Source organism: Argopecten irradians, chromosome 2, assembly GCF_041381155.1.
Source record: "Argopecten irradians isolate NY chromosome 2, Ai_NY, whole genome shotgun sequence".
Taxonomy (NCBI): domain Eukaryota; kingdom Metazoa; phylum Mollusca; class Bivalvia; order Pectinida; family Pectinidae; genus Argopecten; species Argopecten irradians.
In genome coordinates this window covers 53,044,198-53,066,580 of record NC_091135.1, presented here as the reverse complement: position 1 = coordinate 53,066,580, position 22,383 = coordinate 53,044,198, and the positions used below count along the sequence as shown (strand labels likewise).

Sequence of the window (22,383 nt, the reverse complement as noted above, 5' to 3'; positions counted from 1 at the left end):
GTTTGTACACTTCCTTTTTAATTTTATTTTCAGTCATTTGCGGTGTCTGCCATGAGCAATTCTTCTTCAAACTCATAGTCTGACAAATCATATGGCTCGGTATCCCCATCACTGTCGTTTTCAAGTTCACTTTGAGTACAACTAAACAGTTTTTCTAACAACAATGACTCACATTCCCCACAGCTACACTTCAGTGTACAAAAGTCACAACATATGTGAAGTCCCGACTCTTTATTCTTAATGTCTGTTAACTCCTTGGGATTAAGGAAATTGCCTAGTAATTGTACTCTGCGACAGTCAGTGGATTTAACAAGAGATTTTACTTCAAATCCTAGCTGTCCTAGATGATACGAATGGTACAATATAAGAGCCACTGATGGGCTATTGTCTCTACCAATCCTACCAATCTGTTGAATTAAATCAACAAGATTGGTAGGAGGTCCAAATAGAACCACACTTTGGCAGTCTTTCACATCGATCCCCATTCCCAGAGCACTACTTGATACCACTAGCCGGAGAGGAGAGCCACTTTCTACCTTAAGTTCTGTAATAATTTTATCTTTCTTAACTTCCGGTGTCTCCGAGTGGAACATTTCAACTAAACTGGCACACTCTGGGATTTCAGTTGTCAAGTAGGAATATATTTTAGACACGTCTTTAATTGAAACACAATATACAATAGTTCGCGGAAAATGTTCTCTTTTGGAAGATAGTCCTTCTGCTAACCAGTACATAGCCATTTCAATATTGCTTGGAACCTTAAACACTGATATTTTAATGTTTGGTTTGTTTGGAGACATTATTATTTCAATTGTATCATCTTTCATCTCCAGTACTTTCATAACACGTTTTTTTATCTTAACAGTACATGTTGCACTCAATGCCAATACAGTTGCGGCTGGAAATAAGGATCTTAATTCCCCAACACTGGCGAACCACTTCCGGAAAGCCCGTTTCTGTGTCCCATCGTCATCATCTCCCCTGAAAAGATTTAAGTCATCAGTTTCAGAACATGTGTACTACGCTTTGCAAAATATGCACATGTAATGACAGGTGTGACCTCATGCATAACGACTCACGAATACATATAGAGCACACACATGCATACCTGACGTACAAATATGTATCATTTGTCTACATAATGAAAGGGTGATTTTCATATTGGTTTTTTTTTTAATATACATGTACAACTTACCAAGTCGCAATGGTGTGGAACTCGTCAACAACTATTGCTGAAACATTCAGCTTCTGAATGTTGGCTCTCCACACTGAGTCACCAACAAAAGCCTCCGGTGATCCATATATCAAATCTATTTCACCATTCCTAATTTTGGTGTCTTCCTCTGGACTAGAACCTGAAAAATTGAAATAGATGGTTATAGATTTTATCTAGCTGATCTTCTTGAAGTTTAACAGGACACTCCATTATCTGATGCCCTTTTTTGATACAAATTTGTAAAACAATTTTATCCATTTTCATTTCACAGAATCCTGCATTTGAGTACCAAAAATTATCCATCAAATACAGGACTGTTACTCAAAGGCGCGACTATCCAGTATCCTGTTTATACGTGAGTGTCCCCAACCTGTTTAATTACATATCAAGCATACCAATCCAAATCTTTGAAAGATTATATGCACGTTGCTCACGTTTTGACAACCGATCGAACGGGTGCTGCATCGGGTTCATGTAGCTTAAATTGTCTCCGTACATCATCCAAGGCTCATGCATGATCAGATTCAGATTATTTTCTGCGAAAGTACGAGATTCCGATAGCGTTGGTGTAATGATCATATAATTACATTTATATTAACTACATTTTATACATACATACCTACGTAAGCTGCTGTTATGCCATTGACATTGGACAGTTTCCCCACTTGGTCCTGCATCAGAGATATCAACCACAGGGCCTTGTTACTATTGATGATATATATAAGATAGGTCACGTCTATTTACATACATTACAATGTATGTAAATAGACGTGACCTATCTTATATATATCATCAATAGTAACGAGGCCCTGTGTATCAACGGACACACCACAATCACTTTTGAAGTTTCGTTACACAACATGCGCTCCACGGGTATATATTACATTTGAAATGGAAGCGACTTTCCAAAACCAGTTGGCAAAACTGCCACACAATCCCTTTTGTCGACGAGGCATCGTAATACTTGTATTTGTTCGTCTTTGAGCTTAATATTTTCTCCGAATAATGGAACAACTTTTGCAATCGCATCAGATAATGTTTTCGTCGCCATTTTGATGTAGAGGTCTAAGCGTGAAAGAACGACTAATCTGATTGGTCCGACGGGACAGATTTCCCGAAAGATGATTGGTTAGTTTTTTTCTAATTTATGCGGGAAATTTGAACCCTGACGTGACCCCTATAGGGATGTGGTTAGATGTTCATACGGAGTATACGGAGTAGATAATGAACATCGAATTTAAATTAGATTGGCTTAAACGGAACTGGGGTATGGGTGTTAGATATGTTTCAAAAATATATTATGTGCTAAAGTGATCAATTCTGAGTTGTATCATTGCAGCAAAATCCAGAGTTCGATTCCAATATAATATATGTAATTAAACATGCAATTAGAGGTAGGAAACCTATTAAACGGAACTCGGCTCGTTGCAAAGTATTCGTGTTAAACGGACTCGGGTCTGGTTCTTAGTTCCGTTTTACTTAAGCGGAACACGGAACTGGAAGTTGATCGAAAACTAAATCAATATGGATCCACCAATAGTAATCCATGAAAAAAGCCAACAGACAACATTTCTAATATGTCCAAAGCACATTGACTGTTTTCATCTAAAATGATAGAGAATTTCCTTAAACGGAACTCGGAACTGGTTCCTAGTTCCGTTTTACTTAAACGGAACTGGGAAATAGGAGTTGATAGAAAACTGAATTAAAGTGGATTCATCACTAGTAACCCATGAAAAAAGACAACAGGCAACATTTCTCATATGTCTTAGGCATATAGAATGATTTTATCTAAAATGATAGAAAATTTCCTTAAACGGAACTCGGAACTGGTTCCGAGTTCCGTTTTACTTAAACGGAACTGGGAAATGGAAGTCGATCGAAAACTAAAATAAAGTGGATTTGCCACTAGTAACCCATAAGAAATGACAACTGGCAACATTATTCATATGTCTTAGGCATATTGAATGATTTTATCTAAAATGATAGAAAATTTCCTTAAACGGAACTCGGAACTGGTTCCGAGTTCCGTTTTACTTAAACGGAACTGGGAAATGGAAGTCGATCGAAAACTAAATTAAAGTGGATTTGCCACTAGTAACCCATGAAAAAAGACAACTGGCAGCATTTCTCATATGTCTTAGGCATATAGAATGATTTCATCTAAATAGATGGAGAATTTCTTTAAACTTAAACGGAACTGGGAGATAGGAGTTGATCGAAAACTGAATTAAAGTGGATTCATCACTAGTAACCCATGATAAAAGACAACTGGCAACATTTCTCATATGTCTTAGGCATATAGAATGATTTTATCCAAAATGATAGAAAATTTCCTTAAACGGAACTCGGAACTGGTTCCGAGTTCCGTTTTACTTAAACGGAACTGGGAAATAGGTGTTGATCGAAAACTAAATTAAAGTGGATTCATCACTAGTAACCCATGAAAAAAGACAACAGGCAACATTTCTCATATGTCTTAGGCATATAGAATGATTTCATCTAAATAGATGGAAAATTTCCTTAAACGGAACTCGGAACTGGTTCCGAGTTCCGTTTTACTTAAACGGAACTGGGAGATAGGAGTTGATCAAAAACTGAATTAAAGTAGATCCATCACTAGAAACCCATGAAAAAAGACAACTGGCAACATTTCTCATATATCTTAGGCATATAGAATGATTTTATCCAAAATGATAGAAAATTTCATTAAACGGAACTGTTCCGAGTTCCGTTTTACTTAAACGGAACTGGGAAATAAGAGTTGATCAAAACCTAAATTAAAGTGGATTCCTCACTAGTAACCGACGAAAAAAGACAACAGGCAACATTGTTCATATGTTTTCGGCATATTGAATGATTTTATCTAAAATGATAGAAAATTTCCTTAAATGGTTCCGAGTTCCGTTTTACTTAAACGGAACTGGGAAATGGAAGTCGATCGAAAACTAAAATAAAGTGGATTTGCCACTAGTAACCCATAAGAAATGACAACTGGCAACATTATTCATATGTCTTAGGCATATAGAATGATTAAGCAACTGGTTCCGAGTTCCGTTTTACTTAAACGGAACTGGGAAATAGGTGTTGATCGAAAACTAAATTAAAGTGGATTCATCACTAGTAACCCATGAAAAAAGACAACAGGCAACATTTCTCATATGTCTTAGGCATATAGAATGATTTCATCTAAATAGATGGAAAATTTCCTTAAACGGAACTCGGAACTGGTTCCGAGTTCCGTTTTACTTAAACGGAACTGGGAGATAGGAGTTGATCAAAAACTGAATTAAAGTAGATCCATCACTAGTAACCCATGAAAAAAGACAACTGGCAACATTTCTCATATGTGTTAGGCATATAGAATGATTTTATCCAAAATGATAGAAAATTTCCTTAAACGGAACTCGGAACTGGTTCCGAGTTCCGTTTAACTTAAACGGAACTCGGAAATGGGAGTTGATCAAAAACTAAATTAAAGAGGATTTACCAATATTAATCCATTAAAAAAAGACAACAGGCAACATTTCTAATATGTCCAAAGCACATTGATAACTTTTATCTAAAAAGATAGAGAATTTTCTTAAACGGAACTCGGAACTGGTTCCGAGTTCCGTTTTACTTAAACGGAAATAGATGTTATTTGAAAACGTATTTAAACTAGCTCTATCACAAATTATCCATGAAAAAAACACAACAGAAAACATTTGTAATATGTTCAAATTACATAAATTGAATTTTTTAAATTTTGTTTAAAAAACAAAATCCTTAAACGGAACTCGGAACTGGTTCCGAGTTCCGTTTAGCTTAAACGGAACTCGGAACTCGGAACCAACTTCTTCAGCCTCCCCGTTATTGTATGGTGATATGATATCTTCATAGGCCATAGTTGTTTGGGTTTATGATATGCTTCTTTTTTAAACATACCAGACAATGAGGTGGCAAACACACATAATACACCTTTTATTGCGGTGTTTGAATTGATACATGTTTCACTGTTCATCAAACACAAATCATTTAAAAAAAAATTGTTTTTGTTGATTGTACATCTTTGGAGATGGTGGGAAACATCATTTTCCCTCTTGTATATGTTTTATTGCTCAGTCCTAAAATATATTTTGTTGGTTTTTTTTCACTCACTGGACCTTAAATCTACCAGCACACGGACGCAAATCATAAACTACACAACTCTGACCTTAGCACGCAAAACACAGCAACGAGCGAATGTATTCCAGCTATATAAAGGATTCTATTTTATTCATTTGTTGGCAGATGTTTTTAAATAAGTTGTCAATGCATGACTCCTTTGTTCTGTACTAAGTCTTTTTATATCTTACAAAGGTAAAGGATCAAGCTACTCGAGTTGATCTGTACAAAGTATTTACTTCCGGGTGTCATAATAACAGGCACGTATGTGTACAGACTGGGTACATGGGGGCATACCCGGCAGTAAGTCGTACTAGAACTACAAACCGGTCGTCACTTAACGACAGTCCGTATATAAATACAGTAGGGAGCAGAGAAGATTCCATACAGTCTGGTGATCCGCTACAAAAAGAATTTGGAAGGCTTTCACAAAGACTAATGATACCTATATATTTATAAGGTAAGAAACATTGACATAGTGATAAATATGAAAAAAAAAATAAAATAAATTATTTAGTATGTCTGATCGATACAAATGTTTGAAAATGGGGGGAACACGGTCCTAGTTAAATGCGAAATTTCATTTACCTGTCGCCCAAAATAGAATTCTTAATGATAAATTACATGTATGTTTTATCGACTGTATATTGCAATGTTGTAACGGAACGGGTCATCGTATAGATATACCTGGAGTAGGTATTAAGTCAGTGCTTAGGTCGGCGTGGGTGATAGTGTAACAAATCTGTGATACAAATTCATGACACATTGAAATGAAATACAATAAATAATAAAAATATGACATAAATGTCAATCTTCACAGTTTGTGAACCTTATTTAAACTACTTTTAATTGCTGATCTTTCAAACTGTTGCACAAAAATAGACAAAACCAAACTTAACCAGATAAAACATTATTTAACATAATATCAAAAGGAAAGTAGATAAAATAAGATTGATCGGAGTACTTCATATCGTTCTATTACTAATGTTCCCCATATCATTGCAATAGAAAATTGCTCAGACAGCAGCTGTATTTTTCTTTTCGCTTTGTCAATATTTTCATGAAAATTATACTGTATTTCTCTTTTCGTTATTATCTACAGGAAGCCAACTTGGCCTATACAATGTTTATTCTATACCGTCTGGTCCTACCAATTCTACTACTAGTGTATCTTAGCGGTGAGTAGAACAATATCTTGACAGTTGCTTCGGTTGGATAGTTCGTAGGTTTTTCTTAACACAAGTTTCATTTTCGTTCTCAAGGTACTTTATATAAGTATAGAACGAAAATTACATTACGTTGTGAAGTTCTACAAGTCTAAAAATGGCACTATCCTCAAATGATGTTAATAAGGTTTCGTCAGATTTCTGAGCAATGGTTTTCCAATAGTACTGAGGTGGTGCATTTTTAGGTCATCTGTCCGAAGGTCAGGATGACCTATTGTCATCGTGTTTCGTCCGTCGTCGTGCGCCCTCCGCCGTGCGCCGTCCGCCGTGCGTCGTGCGTAAGACTATTTATACAAAAGCCTACTCCTCCTTCATCCCGTGATGGATTTTAACCATATTTGGTGTGAAACATCATTGGGGACGGACAATCATATTTTATATAAATGAGCATGGTCCAACCCCTAGGGGCTGAAAGGTGGGGCCCCAAAAGGGCAAATTTTCTTAATTTAAGCTTTAAAATCCTAATCCTCCTCCATCCTTGGATGAATTTTATCCATATTTGGTGTGAAACATCATTGGGGAAACACAGTTATATTTTATATAAATGAGTCTGGTCTGATCCCTAGGAACTGAGGGGTGGGGCCCCAAAAGGGCAAATTTTCTTAATTTTAGCTGGTCCACTTCCTGTTTTAAGGTTTCAGTCTCCGATCTCAATGAAAATTGGTCTATAGGGGTTTTAATTGATGCCGAACAACATGCAAACATTTTCGTAAAGATTTTGGTATTCCAAGATGGCCGCTGGCCCACTTCCTGTTTTAAGGTTTCAGTCTCCGATCTCAATGAAAATTGGTCTATAGGGGTTTTAATTGATGCCGAACAACATGCAAACATTTTCGTAAAGATTTTGGTATTCCAAGACGGCCACTTGCACACTTCCTGTTTTAAGGTTTCAGTCTCCGATCTCAATGAAAATTGGTCTATAGGGGTTTTAATTGATGCCGAACAACATGCAAACATCTTCGTAAAGATTTTGGTATTCCAAGATGGCCGTTGGCCCACTTCCTGTTTTAAGGTTCCAGTCTCCGATCTCAATGAAAATTGGTCTATAGTGGTTTTAATTGATTCAGAAGGGGGAACTTTAGGTAAGGACAATCATATTTTATAAAGGACCGAGGTAAGACCCATGGGGATTTTATGACTGAGGTCCAAAATGGGAACTTTGCTGAAATTTGGCTTTAAAATCTGACTCCTCCTTATATTAATCCTTGAATGGGTTTCGACCATATTTGGATGAAGGGCTACCAAGTTTGTTCAACAAATGACATTTACCTTTTTCAGAAACTTACATATTCAACTAAGGAGTTCCTTGTATTGTTTATATTAATCGTTAACCAATACTTTATACTGTGACTTAGTTGTCTTGTGCCATGAGTCAGATGACCGTTAAGGCCCATGGGCCTCTTGTTATGGTAAAAACATTTGTCATTTAGATTTTCATGGCATTTATTTGTACTTATCTATATAATACGACATCAATATTGCACCCTATATCCACACAAGTTAAACATTGAAAATAGAAAGATCCAAATTCTAATTTGAATAACAAATATAGTTTGCATAAACTGTCGCTAGATTTAAAATATTCTTCTATCCTGTTACATGTTGGTATGAACAGAAGGACTGCTATCAAAATGAAAAATGGGAGTTTAAACCTTACAAAATGAAATGGTAATGCTGAATTAAATTACCTAATGATGAAATATGATACCTGCTGTTAATAGCGTACAATTAGGTGTCCTTTTATGAGTCAAGACAAGACAAATATATTCTAACAAATATACTGTACCGGTTTTAATGATTTAAACAGATCTCGGGGGGATTTCATCATAATACTCAATATAGTATAATATAATTATGTGTTGTTGGAGACAAATCGATCTTTTTGATATGTAATGACTTGACTTTAAGTCGTTTGCCCATGCTATTTGGCCAAGTGAAATTATCTAGAACTCTGTCCAACGGTCCAAAGAAATAATTGGATAATCTTTTGAACTAATTATATAGTGAAATTGGCGCACCTGTGTATGATTAGGATAAGGTGAAAAAGGAACTTAATGTACTTAATTACTGAATAGGATAATAGATATATATTGTCTATATACCTTTGACAATCAATCGATGTTTCATGTTAACAAAAATCTAGATCCTAGATAAAATGCGATACAATAACAGGAGAAATGGTCTTAACATTAAGTAGTTCATTAAGTTCTACAGAACATAGCATAGAGTCACTGCTTTGGCTGGGTATCAAACCGGCAACTTTGAATTGCAAATCCAACGCTTGCCATTTAGTTTGACTAATAGATTTATAGGGCCAAGCAATATGTATAATTTCGCTCGTGTTTCCATGTTTCTATTTTATAACCGGTTCATTTAATATCATTTTACAACTAAAACATAGTTGTTATACGTTCGCGAGAAGATTTCGCATTGACTTCTTTGATAATTACTTCCCTGTGTTTACATTTTGATTGCAGTCCTTGTAACATTACCAGACACAATTGACATTCATCAGTCTGGTTTAGTAGAGGAATCACAGGAACAGAATACAGTGTTCAAATCTTATTTTAAATATGTTAATATTGAGTGTGCAGTTTGCATTAGAACCATTTCGTCTTTTTGTGACAGAAAGTTGCCAGGACGACTGGACGGAGTATAACAGCCATTGTTATAGGTTGTTTACAGACATAAGGACGTGGTTTGACGCCCAGGTAGGTAATTAGTAAGACTATATATTGTTATAGGTAGGTAATTAGTAAGACTATATATTGTTATAGGTTGTTTACTGACACGTGGTCTGACGCCCAGGTAGGTAATTAGTAAGACATATATATTGTTATAGGTTTTTTACTGACACGTGGTCTGACGCCCAGGTAGGTAATTAGTAAGACGTATATATTGTTATATATTGTTTATAGACACCAGGACGTGGTCTGACGCCCAGGTAGGTAATTAGTAAGACGTATATATTGTTATTGGTTGTTTACAGACAACAGGACGTGGTCTGACGCCCAGGTAGGTAATTAGTAAGACGTGTATATTGTTAAACGTTGTTTACAGACAACAGGACGTGGTCTGACGCCCGGGTAGGTAATTAGTAAGACGTATGTATTGTTATAGGTTGTTTACAGACACGTGGTCTGACGCCCAGGTAGGTTATAAGAAAGACTATAATATGTAGTCTATCATTCAAATGAAACATAATCAAAATTAACCCACCCCCCACACCCACACACACACACAAAAGAAGAAAGAAAAAAGAGTGACAAAGCATATAAACACAGAGAGTAGTATACATATCAAAGCTTAACATCTATGTTATGATGGTTTCTCCCAAATTAAATACCAAATAGAGTTTTGGATTTAATGAGACAAGCAGGCTTCATACCTGGATCAACCAAAGCGGGTGACGTCACACACAAAATGTGGAGTAATTATTGTTTATGTGACGCAACACATGAATTAATAATATAACTACGTTATATCAAGTAGTTATATCAATTTGGTGCTGCATGTATCGATAAATCGGAATATTTATCGATATCAATTAATGATAATAACAACGTGAATATGTTATATCACTAAATAAAAAACGATGTCACAAAAGAAATTAACGATGTCACTAATAAAAAATAACGATGTCATTAGATAAATTAATGATGTCAGTAGATAAATGAATGATGTCAGTAGATAAATTAATGGTGTCATTAGATAAATTAATGGTGTCATTAGATAGATTAATGATGTCATTAGATAAATTAATGATGTCAGTAGATAAATTAATGGTGTCATTAGATAGATTAATGATGTCATTAAATAAATTAATGATGTCATTAGATCAATTAATGATGTCAGTAGATACCTTAATGATGTCAGTAGATAAATTAATGTCTCGATTTATTGATATTACTAATTTCAGGAATTATCGAAATCATTAATTTGAATTATTGATATTATTCAGTCGAATAATTTTGCATTTTACAGATAATTTTTAAAACCTTTTTTGTGCTTTCAGGACAAATTACGTTATGTCTAAGTATGGGGCAAAGTTATAAATCCCTATTTGTAAACTTCCAAGAGATATCTGAAAAAGAAAGGAAAACAAATATGTTCTCGAAAATAGGTTTCACACGCGTCATCGAAAAACGTTCGCCATGTTGATCAACCTAAGTCACTCTTCAGCGTGTAGGAGAGTAACAGCCTTAACGAAAACATGTCTGTCTGTCTGTATTTCCAACAGAGGTTTAAACATTAAAAATCATCTTCGAGTATCAACAAAGGCTATACAAGAAATACAAATGTGCCATGTACTCTTATCTGCTTGAATTTTTTTTTCCAGACTTATTTTACTGTCTCTTTGTGAAGCAACATTATTTTACTATCAAAATGCTCAAATCATTGTTTTTCTTTTTACAGAATGAATGCCTCAACCATGGCAGCACCCTTGTAAAGATAGAAACAGCTGCAGAAAATTCCTGGCTGAAAATTAACCATAGCCTATTAGGTATCCAGATTAATAAATATTACGTGTTTACCTTACATCAGTGCCCAATACCGAAACGTCTAAAAGATATTGTAACGGCCAATCAGAAGTGACACAGCAAAAAAAAAAGCAGCAGCATTTATAATCTATAAGTCGTCATATTTGATACTCATCTTTCGTGCAACATTCTTTTGGTAAAAATACCTAATATCTAATATACTTTCGATAAAATCATGGGTTTATTATTATATATCATTGTTGTTGATTTACTATTTGACAAGGAGGTCCATGGATCGGAGCGTACACTAATACCCGATCTGTCTGGTTTTGGGTGTCAGACAACTCGATAGTAACATACACCGACTGGATTCCAGGTCAACCCAGTGATTCTGGTGGTAATCAGGATTGTGTTCATATCCATGATAGCGGCTGGAACGATCTGTCCTGTACAACCTTTTTGCCATATCTTTGTGAAAAAGAAGGTTAGTACAAAATGGAAATTCCGACATATTTCTACATTCTGTAAATAAACTGTTAACTCTATTTCATTGATTACTTCAGTATTTACATACACGATGTCATTCAATAATACAGTAAATGCAGTTCAGATAAATTTGCATACTGCATTATAAAATATTTAATAAGAGAACATTTAAAAATAATAACATTGATATTAACACCAATATCTCTCTCAGTTATAGTGTGTGATTAAACAGATTATAAAAGAATTCTGGTAATTCCGATTATGTAATGATACGTTGTTCATTATTGTGATTATGTTGTTTACCTTATCATCACTATATGGTTTACATTACTAACCACTTGTCATGTGACTATGTTGAGTATTTCGTTATTTTACATTACATGACCATGTACAGGGAGTGATCTCTGTTCATGTCCCGCTCTAACATTACCGCCAAGCTTATAGATTATCCTATTAAAGATAATGAAGTGTTTATATTTTCCTTTCGTTTGTTTTATGAAATATTATGAATATATGCATCATATTTACATTTGTTTTATACATACCTTTTATCAAGTAACGATTGATGTACATGTTATACTGTAATGAATAAAAGCAAGATACCAAATAAATATTAATTTGTGTTTATACCATATTAATCAATTATGAACTATAAATATAAGGTTTATCTTATTGTCTCTCGACCTTAGAATGGTTTGTTTCTTTTTTTGTTTGTTTTGATTTATGAAATGTTATGAATATCTGTAATCAATATTTAATTTGTTTCACTTTATATAGATACACCGGTATTCATAAAAACTATGGTACTTTACTGCATTAAATTATAAAAAATATATTTGTGTTCCTGACATAATAGTCAACCTTAGATCATGCAACGCTATCGATGATATCTATCAACAAAATGCTGCAAAATGTTTGTCATTCAAACACATAGAAATCAAGGTTAAGTTTTATTGCCGGTTTTGATTGTCTAAACTATAAGTAAGTTGATTTCAGTAGGAACCTACTGAGGTAAGTAAGGATCAAAATTATTTTTACCAGTTGATATGAAACTATTTTCTTATTTAATGTTTATTCTTTCTTGTGACTTTCTGAATATCGAGATGATCTTACAATAATCGTTATACTTGTCGGATAAAATGTTCATATCAGGAAATAACTTAATATAAATCATGCGTATTCAAATTAATAGATAAAAGACTTATTTAATATATGTCCGATTATTTAATATTTCGAAATAATTAGTTATCTAACTTGTATACAGAGTGACAGTTAAATGGAATCGATGTGCAACAGCGAAAACAAAAAGCATTGGAGTTTCGAGCATCGAATGGGTAAGTAAGTAAAACAGATCATCTAGCCACATGACTGATGTGGTTTCAGTTTACATGGAACAGTTTAGTGCTATTGTTGTTATTAATTTTTTTTATCAATTTTAGTGTTCGATACCTCGTAAAAGATGACTGAACAGCTCATGCTGATAACGGGGCGAGTATTCCATCTGCTTGTACGATGTCTACCCTAGTTACTCATGACCAAAGTTGTGAGTGGTGTGTATATATATTTATTTTCATCTATCAAAATAGTTTTTATTTACTTAATCCATAGTGCAAAGTTCTAATATTTTCATAATATCAATATGTGAATTATCAAAATAATTAACTTAAAGAATTTTTGAAGAAAAAGAAAGTTTTTTCAATCCAACACAGGCGTCATGTGTCAGAATCTTGTGTCACAGACTTGAGATGTAAGGCATGTACCGTGTACCAATATAGGTCATTCCGGTCTTATACAAAACTAGGTCTAGGTCAAGCTTCGATCTCAAACTAAAGCAGGCTATGTGGTCTTCATTACTAAAATACTTATAACCACCGCTAATATAAGAACTTTTACATGTAAATTATCGAATGGTTTTAACTTTTGCTCTTAGAATATGCTTTAATAACACAGTATACCAATCACAAATGGTTCTAGATTATTCAAAGTTAGTTTTAACATTTTCCGTTTATTTTTCAGTATATCAAACATTACAGTGGAAATATTTTGGATTTGTCAATGAATACAGGGCACGTGCTGTAATCGACAACTAACCGTGATTGGTGGTACAATATAGAGTAAGAACATGAAGATATGCTATTGCTGTCTCACTGTTCAAATAGAGTGAAATGTGAAATGAAATCTGTGAAAATTCCTGACATGAGGAATCCATTCTTTATGGGCTTTTAAAACATCTGTGTTGTTTTCTAGACCTTGAGCATGTTTTTGTAAGTTGCCTGTCGATAACATTAGCAAACGTCCATGCACATCAGCCAGGGAAATTGAAGGTTTAAGCGGTGGTGGAAAGCCAGAATTCTCAGTGAAAAAAACACCATCGAACTCGAATTAGTACTTGGCAACTGCCCCTTGAGGGTTTCATACTCGCTACCCAAGGACGTCAGGACACTATGGTAAACAGACGAGAGCCTATACACATTATGTGATGAGTTTAATGACTATTATACCATACGATACCATAAATGGCGCTTGAATCTTCTAGACACTTCTAGATTCTCTAAGTGGGTTTTTTTTTCAATAAAATATCTCCAACTCGATTGAATTTTGTTTGCAACAAAACAATGATAAAATTACAAAAGTGTATTCTTCAAAGCAAGTTTATTTTTCATGCACACTAGAAGTTCCATAGAATACAGACTAGTGTTGAATGGTTTTAGTCCATAATACAGTCTGTACATAACAATACTTACAAATTTATATATAAAAGTAGAATGACGCACACCATACATACCAATCATAAAACTTCTACAACAAATCTCTCTCTGTTACCATTTGTTTATAATATTTTTATTTATGTACATTGTAAATCTGTAATCTTCAGATTAAACTTTTCAAAAAGGTAAACCATGGTTATCCTATATTATCCTTACAACATGCCTAGCTATACAATATCTGGATTTCAACATGGAATAATGAATAAATTAGTCTTTACATTGAATTTTCTTTTTGATATACTGAATGATGGGTGTAGCCAATTCTTATCTTAATCCCCCCTCTATTTATAATATGGGAGGTGTATTGATATACAAAACCGAATAAGAAACACAAACCTGACTAAACATTTTCTTGGCATAATCCAAAAATTAAAAAAATAATCCTAAAAGCATTCTTTTAAGATATTTTTTATCAATATCATTTGACGCGAAATAATTAAAAATTACACAACTGGTGAGTTTTTCTCATGTTACAGATCTTAATTTATGTGTGAACCTAAATTTAACAATTCATTTTCTTTATCAAAAGCTGTTGTGTTATGATGACCAATAAAATATACACATTGCACACTAATGATTGTTAAATAACAAATTTACAGATACCTCAACAAGCATTTAATTCATTCAGACAAACAAGAAGTTTCATTCACTTTGACAGACGGCTATTAAACGTTTTAATGATAACCATCTTTATCTTTAAACACAACTTTACAGAACTGTAAGAACTTGTCCATGATTTCTTGTTTTATAAACTTTACAGAACTGTAAGAACTTGTCCATGATTTCTTGTTTTATAAACTTTACAGAACTGTAAGAACTTGTCCATGATTTCTTGTTTTATAAACTTTACAGAACTGTAAGAACTTGTCCATGATTTCTTGTTTTTATTTTTTTAAACTTTACAGAACTGTAAGAACTTGTCCATGATTTCTTGTTTTAAATGTAAGAACTTGTCCATGATTTCTTGTTTTATAAACTTTACAGAACTGTAAGAACTTGTCCATGATTTCTTGTTTTATAAACTTTACAGAACTGTAAGAACTTGTCCATGATTTCTTGTTTTATAAACTTTACAGAACTGTAAGAACTTGTCCATGATTTCTTGTTTTATTTTACAGAACTTTTTGTTTTACTATTTGTTATAACTTTACAAACTGTACAGAACTGTAAGAGACTTGTCATGAATTGTTTATAACTTTACAGAACTGTAAGAATTTCCATGATTTCTTGTTTTAAACTTTACAGAACTGTAAGAACTTGTCCATGATTCTGTTTTAAACTTTACAGAACTGTAAGAACTTGTCCATGATTTCTTGTTTTATAAACTTTACAGAACTGTAAGAACTTGTCCATGATTTCTTGTTTTATAAACTTTACAGAACTGTAAGAACTTGTCCATGATTTCTTGTTTTATAAACTTTACAGAACTGTAAGAACTTGTCCATGATTTCTTGTTTTATAAACACAAAGTAAATAACAGAAGGACAGAACCAATGGGATAGCACTCTCACTAATACTTATATATAGTAAATAAACATCAACCAACAGTAGCACACAGGAAGCAGAATATCACAGTTAAGGACGTATTTCTCATGTTTACCCGAGAACAACAGAATAGGTATTTTTGTATCAATTTTGTGTACACTTTGTTCTGCAACAATTCCACACTTAGGGTTATTTAAACATGCATATTAACTCAATTAAAAACCGCACCTTATTAACTGAGATCACAAGTGGACAGTTATACATGATCACCGTTGGAGACCCTACCAGGCCTACATCTATGATAGGCTCTAAATACTAGTACTACAAACTGACACGCCTTCAAGTTTTTGAGAGAGAAAAACTGACGCTTAAAGATGCTCCACAGCTGACAAATGGTATTTTTTCACTATCAAAAACAGGAGCAGACATTTTAGTATTTTTTATTCAGTTAAGTTACTAACTTTAAACCATTACCACCATTGAAATGTTTGAGCTTTTAATTTTATTTTAAGTTAAAAATATAAAAAATAATTAATTGCATCCCGAAAAAATTGCGTGGCACTATATCCTATATGGAATGAAGTACTGATTGCCCATGCACCAAAGGTAAAATAGTTATTTTATATTATTTTTTGTGTTAATTAGACCTATATATAGATGATTTAACACCAATTATTGTTCAAATGATGAATATCATTTATGCTCTGTCGGCGGTGGAGCATAATTTAAGTCAAAACTTAAGTCACCTCATTATCTAAGTATATATCAAAATTCCAGACTTAGTCTGCTTTTTAATAGTTATCTTGTGACATTGTGGCATGGGCCTACATTTTGTATATTGACCATGATAGTAGTTTCTCTATACAATGTTATGGTTCTTCTTCTTTCTATATCAGACAGTATATAAGATCTCGAAATAGAACGAATCATAGACATACATCAAGATACGAATATACTAGTTTATAGAAAGAAAGATTACCGATATATTCAAGGACCAATGTACTAGTTTATAGACATATGTTAAAGATTACCGATATATTCAAGGACCAATGTACTAGTTTATAGAAAGATTACCGATATATTCAAGGACCAATGTACTAGTTTATAGAAAGATTACCGATATATTCAAGGACCAATGTACTAGTTTATAGAAAGATTACCGATATATTCAAGGACCAATGTACTAGTTTATAGAAAGATTACCGATATATTCAAGGACCAATGTACTAGTTTATAGAAAGAAGACGCATCTGACATACCATACATAAATGCCAGTTTATTTATGGACCTCCACAAGGACCACGACAATTGATAGCCAAAAATCTATACTCACTTACACATACTTGTTACCCAAAATCTATGGTCCAAGATACTGAATGATAAAATAGGACACACTAGTCCTAAATCCATGGTCGTCACCATACCCTGTTTGTATGTACACAAAGATATATCAGTACCAAGATCCTAGATTATAGCTATAGGACGGTCCTAAATTAATATTTGTCACTGTTCCCTACTTATATGTCTAAGTATATATGCATATTTACAGAGATCTATAAGGATGAAGGTACAGAACGGTTTAGATTATATATACAGGACGCACCATTTCTGAATCCATAGTCGTCCCAATGTTAACACAGTCACTGTGGTTTTACAGTACAAATTTACAGAGAGTGACGAGGATGATGGTATAAATTGAGGAAAGTCTGTCTCAGTACACAGTTACAGTGGGGCAGGGGCAACATACAGGAAAGTCTGTCACACTACACAGTTACAGTGGGGCAGGGGTAACATACAGGAAAGTCTGTCTCAGTTCACAGTTACAGTGGGGCAGGGGTAACATACAGGGAACTCTGGTATCAGATATGTTAATTAGTGTCATGGCCGAGTGGTTTATTCCTCCATGGGTATAACATCCAGTGTCACACTAAATCCACAGTACCAGTGACAGTGGACTAAAAATACAGTTTATATATGTCCATCAATAACGTTAGCAGGTACTCTACAGTCAGGTTATATTCATCAATAATTCATCACACTCTACAGAGAGCAACCAACTAAATGATTTTACATAGACCACAGTGTTAAACTTTGTTAAAGTTTTGTACTGTATTATTAAAACAAAGAAATATTAGTTAGGTATTGTGTTCTATAATTAAAGTCTAGGTTCTCATATAACACTAGATAGAAAAACAAGAGGCCCATGGGCCTTAACGGTCATCTGACTATTAGTACAATACAACATAATTGTTTAAAGATTTTAGCCTATTTGACCACTGTGACCTTGATTGAAGGTCAAGGTAATTCATTTGAACAAACTTGGTAGTCCTTCATCCCAGCATGCTACATGCCCAATATCATTACCCTGGGCCTTCTGGTTCTTGAGAAGAAGTCGTTTAAAGATTTTAGCCTATTTGACCCTCGTGACCTTGAATGAAGGTCAAGGTCATTTATTTGAACAAACTTGGTAGCCCTTCATCCCAGCATCCTACAGGGCAAATATCAGTACCCTGGGCCTTCTGGTTCTTGAGAAGAAGTTGTTTAAAGATTTTAGCCTTTTTGACCCTCGTGACCTTTAATGAGGGTCAAGGTCATTTATTTGAACAAACTTGGTAGCCCTTCATCCCAGCATGCCACAGGCCTAATATCAGGTCTCTAGGCCTCTTAGTTATTCACAAGCAGTTGTTTAAAGGATTTTAGCCTATTTGACCCCTGTGACCTTGAATGAAGGTCAAGGTCATTTATTCGAACAAACTTGGTAGCCCTTCATCCAAGCATGTCACAGTCCAAATATCAGTACCCTGGGCCTTCTGGTTCTTGAGAAGAAGTCGTTTAAAGATTTTAGCCTATTTGACCCTCGTGACCTTGAATGAAGGTCAAGGTCATTTATTTGAACAAACTTGGTAGCCCTTCATCCCAGCATCCTACAGGGCAAATATCAGTACCCTGGGCCTTCTGGTTCTTGAGAAGAAGTTGTTTAAAGATTTTAGCCTTTTTGACCCTCGTGACCTTGAATGAAGGTCAAGGTCAATTATTTGAACAAACTTGGTAGCCCTTCATCCCAGCATCCTACAGGGCAAATATCAGTACCCTGGGCCTTCTGGTTCTTGAGAAGAAGTTGTTTAAAGATTTTAGCCTATTTGACCCTCGTGACCTTGAATGAAGGTCAAGGTCATTTATTTGAACAAACTTGGTAGCCCTTCATCCCAGCATGCCACAGGCCTAATATCAGGTCTCTAGGCCTCTTAGTTATTCACAAGAAGTTATTTAAAGGATTTTAGCCTATTTGACCAGTGTGACCTTGAATGAAGGTCAAGGTCATTTATTTGAACAAACTTGGTAGCCCTTCATCCCAGCATCCTACAGGGCAAATATCAGTACCCTGGGCCTTCTGGTTCTTGAGAAGAAGTTGTTTAAAGATTTTTGCCTTTTTGACCCCTGTGACCTTGATTGAAGGTCAAGGTCATTCATTTGAACAAACTTGGTAGCCCTTCATCCAAGCATGTCACAGGCCCAATATCAGTACCCTGGGCCTTCTGGTTCTTGAGAAGAAGTTGTTTAAAGATTTTAGCCTATTTGACCCTCGAGACCTTGAATGAAGGTCAAGGTCATTTATTTGAACAAACTTAGTAGCCCTTCATCCCAGCATGCCACAGGCCTAATATCAGGTCTCTAGGCCTCTTAGTTATTCACAAGAAGTTATTTAAAGGATTTTAGCCTATTTGACCCCTGTGACCTTGAATGAAGGTCAAGGTCATTTATTTGAACAAACTTGGTAGCCCTTCATCCAAGCATGTCACAGTCCAAATATCAGTACCCTGGGCCTTCTGGTTCTTGAGAAGAAGTCGTTTAAAGATTTTAGCCTATTTGACCCTCGTGACCTTGAATGAAGGTCAAGGTCATTTATTTGAACAAACTTGGTAGCCCTTCATCCCAGCATCCTACAGGGCAAATATCAGGTCTCTAGGCCTCTTAGTTATTCACAAGAAGTTGTTTAAAGGATTTTAGCCTATTTGACCCTCGTGACCTTGAATGAAGGTCAAGGTCATTTATTCGAACAAACTTGGTAGCCCTTCATCCCAGCATCCTACAGGGCAAATATCAGTACCCTGGGCCTTCTGGTTCTTGAGAAGAAGTTATTTAAAAATTTTAGCCTTTTTGACCCCTGTGACCTTGAATGAAGGTCAAGGTCATTCATTTGAACAAACTTGGTAGCCCTCCATCCCAGCAACCTACACGAGTATATGAGTACCCTGGGCCTTCTGGTTCTTGAGAAGAAGTCGTTTGAATAAAAAGTTTACGCACGGCGCACGGCGGACGGTGGACGGCGCACGGTGCACGGCGCACGACGACGGACGGTGCATGATGACAATAGGTCATCCTGACCCTTCGGGTCAGATGACCTAAAAAGTTTGGGTCCTTCTGCTCAAACTCCAACCAGGGTAGCTTTATTGAAATCAGGCGCATTTTGCACTAAAATATCCGGAAATTCTAATGTTTTTACCTATTCATTATCAAAATTGATATTTTGAACCTAAATCTCAATATGAATTTCCAAATTTATATTATGGTTATCTAGGAATAATTACCTGTCAGAAAACATTTTTACTTTTGAAATTCATAATTAGCCAGCCAATCAGCGGCCGGGTTAAAATTCTATCCTGGGCTCAATCTTGTATACACAGGGGCCATTTCGAAGGTCTTTTTTTATTTAGTTGGTTGATCCCTATAGCAGAAATTAAAATTCTAATACTCACCTATGATGTAAAGTGTATTTCGGCTGTGTGTCAAATCTGTAATATGAATTTAATCGGTCAAGTGGTTTGTCCAGGACAGGGCTTCACCTTCGGACAGTCACCCGCGGAGTAATTCTGAAAACATGAAATGTTGAACTTACACACTGTGTTGATTAATTGCAAATTATGTATTAAATATTGAAATAGTATTAATGTTGTTTAAGTTAATTATTAGTTACATGATTAAACTTTCTGAATATAATGAAAAAATAGGAAAAGTCCCCAGCCAAGGGGAGATAATCCATTACATAATCAGGTACCCCTATAATATAGAAAAATGTCAAGATTTTGGAAGAAATCCAGATATACCATACCATTTACATATTCAAAATTTACCAGGAACATGGTTCCAGAGCCTTTCTGTTTAAAATAAACAAATTAAACAAAGATCAAACCTGTAATGAGCACAAAAGATGCATGTCTTTGTCCATGACTGGAATCTGTGCAACCAACACATATTTCCGGAAATCTTGAATGACCCTGAAACACCATTAATATGTTTCATTAAAGGAAAAAAATATTCACAAAATGGTATTTTACATCATTATAACATAAAATGCATACTTTTAATAAACTAATTAGCCCTAATATTACAATTAATCAGTACAATTAGTTAAATTAGCTTACCTGAGATGACTCCCCCCCCCACCCACCACCACCCCACCCCCCCCCCCCCCTCCCACCAATGATACCTGGCAGGTCTAAATACCACACCCCAAACTAGACATTATGTAATACAATGTAATTTCTCCCCTTAATGTTACCAATTTCAAATGTATAAGCTGTAACTTATGTTTTATACCTTTATGGCTCTCGGCACTCCAATATGGCAGAGATGACTGACCCCCCAATTTCTTGATTTGACCGCTAATTCCTGGTTCACCTAAACTGGAACATGCATACAGTTCTGTGAACTAAATTCTGACAACTGAGGAGACCATGCACCGCGCACCCATGTCATCGTACCCATCTGATGTTAAACGCACATGTCACACGTTTACAGACGTGCTAATTACCTGAATCTATGTTATATGTACCATTAACCGGTAAATGTTAAAGGTGGAAGGATGGATGGCCGCCGGACAGAGGACTGACCATGGACGAAAAGCAATTTGAATAGCCAACCATCTGATGAAGGTGGGCTAAAAATATACTCTTATTACCATCTTTTGTTAATTTAATGACCAGACAGTTGTTTGAAGCGCTGATACACAAAAGGAATCATTTGATTTTGTGGTTTAACCCTTTACCACATGCAAACTAGTAGACTGCATCACCAGGCTTCCATGAGGAAAGTACACAATGTTCAACACGAACATTGTTGCAACATCTGTCAAGTGTATAATCTCAATGGCACTTTTTGAAGTTTTCAGTCTGGATTGTTAATACCTTTTTTAAGTTGCATTTATTCACTTTCATGTTTATTTTTGAGAAATTTTTTGGTAATAAAATTGCTTAACAAGAGGCCTAGAGGGCCTGTATCGCTCACCTGGTTTGTAATGCCAAGTAATGTTCTGAATACAGGTTCATTATTTCTTTTCTGTAGGAATTTTAATATTTAACTCTAATTCCCCTATTGGGCCCCGCCACTCCTGCCCCCAGGGGTCAGAGCCAAAATTTATACAAGTTCTGTTGCTCTTCCCCCCAAGGATGTTTGTGGCCAAATTTGGTCACAATCCATGCAGAACTCTAGGACAAGTAGGGATTCATGGGATTTACCTCTATTTCCCCTATTGGACCCCGTCCCTTTTGCCCCCGGGGGGTCAGAGCCAAAATTTA

The 22,383-nt window shown here is 35.1% G+C and overlaps 3 protein-coding genes across 10 annotated transcripts in view; 1 reads left to right on the top strand and 2 right to left on the bottom strand.

Moving 5' to 3' along the window:
- On the bottom strand, window positions 1-2,345 carry LOC138315914 (bifunctional 3'-5' exonuclease/ATP-dependent helicase WRN-like). The gene is made up of 4 exons (XM_069257284.1): window positions 2,101-2,345; window positions 1,836-1,887; window positions 1,196-1,355; window positions 1-981 (listed from the first exon to the last, which is right to left on the bottom strand). The coding sequence occupies exons 1-4, from the start codon at window positions 2,170-2,172 to the stop codon at window positions 30-32; spliced, it is 1,236 nt and encodes a 411-aa protein (XP_069113385.1). The 5' UTR covers window positions 2,173-2,345; the 3' UTR covers window positions 1-29.
- The window catches only part of LOC138315915 (uncharacterized), a 24,629-nt gene extending 10,176 nt beyond the window's left edge, over window positions 1-14,453 (top strand). The window contains exons 3-10 of one of the 8 annotated variants that reach the window (XM_069257286.1): window positions 5,558-5,822; window positions 6,465-6,540; window positions 9,217-9,262; window positions 9,366-9,396; window positions 11,005-11,092; window positions 11,353-12,889; window positions 12,995-13,105; window positions 13,572-14,453. In XM_069257286.1, the coding sequence (XP_069113387.1) occupies window positions 5,558-5,583 (26 nt within the window). In that variant the 3' untranslated portion in view covers window positions 5,584-5,822; window positions 6,465-6,540; window positions 9,217-9,262; ... (3 more) ...; window positions 12,995-13,105; window positions 13,572-14,453. Of the gene's footprint in view, window positions 1-1,487; window positions 1,915-5,557; window positions 5,823-6,464; window positions 6,541-9,216; window positions 9,300-9,365; window positions 9,397-11,004; window positions 11,093-11,352; window positions 12,890-12,994; window positions 13,106-13,571 lie in introns of those variants that run through there. The other 7 variants (XM_069257292.1, XM_069257289.1, XM_069257290.1 and 4 more) reach the window with 7 other exon arrangements.
- The window catches only part of LOC138316714 (dnaJ homolog subfamily A member 2-like), a 26,145-nt gene continuing 14,409 nt past the window's right edge, over window positions 10,648-22,383 (bottom strand). Inside the window, exon 10 of the mRNA XM_069258372.1 lies at window positions 10,648-10,672. Within this exon, the coding sequence (XP_069114473.1) occupies window positions 10,648-10,672 (25 nt within the window). The remainder of the gene's footprint in view (window positions 10,673-22,383) is intronic.

What these genes read in the sequence shown, in the direction of transcription:
- LOC138315914 (XM_069257284.1), bottom strand. Translation starts at nt 2,172, where the DNA reads ATGCCTCGTCGACAAAAGGGATTGTGTGGCAGTTTTGCCAACTGGTTT. An exon ending in AAGTCGCTTCCATTTCAAAT is followed by an intron (nt 1,888 to 2,100) that starts GTAATATATACC and finishes TCTCTGATGCAG; the next exon opens with GACCAAGTGGGGAAACTGTC. An exon ending in CATAACAGCAGCTTACGTAG is followed by an intron (nt 1,356 to 1,835) that starts GTATGTATGTAT and finishes TCAATTTTTCAG; the next exon opens with GTTCTAGTCCAGAGGAAGAC.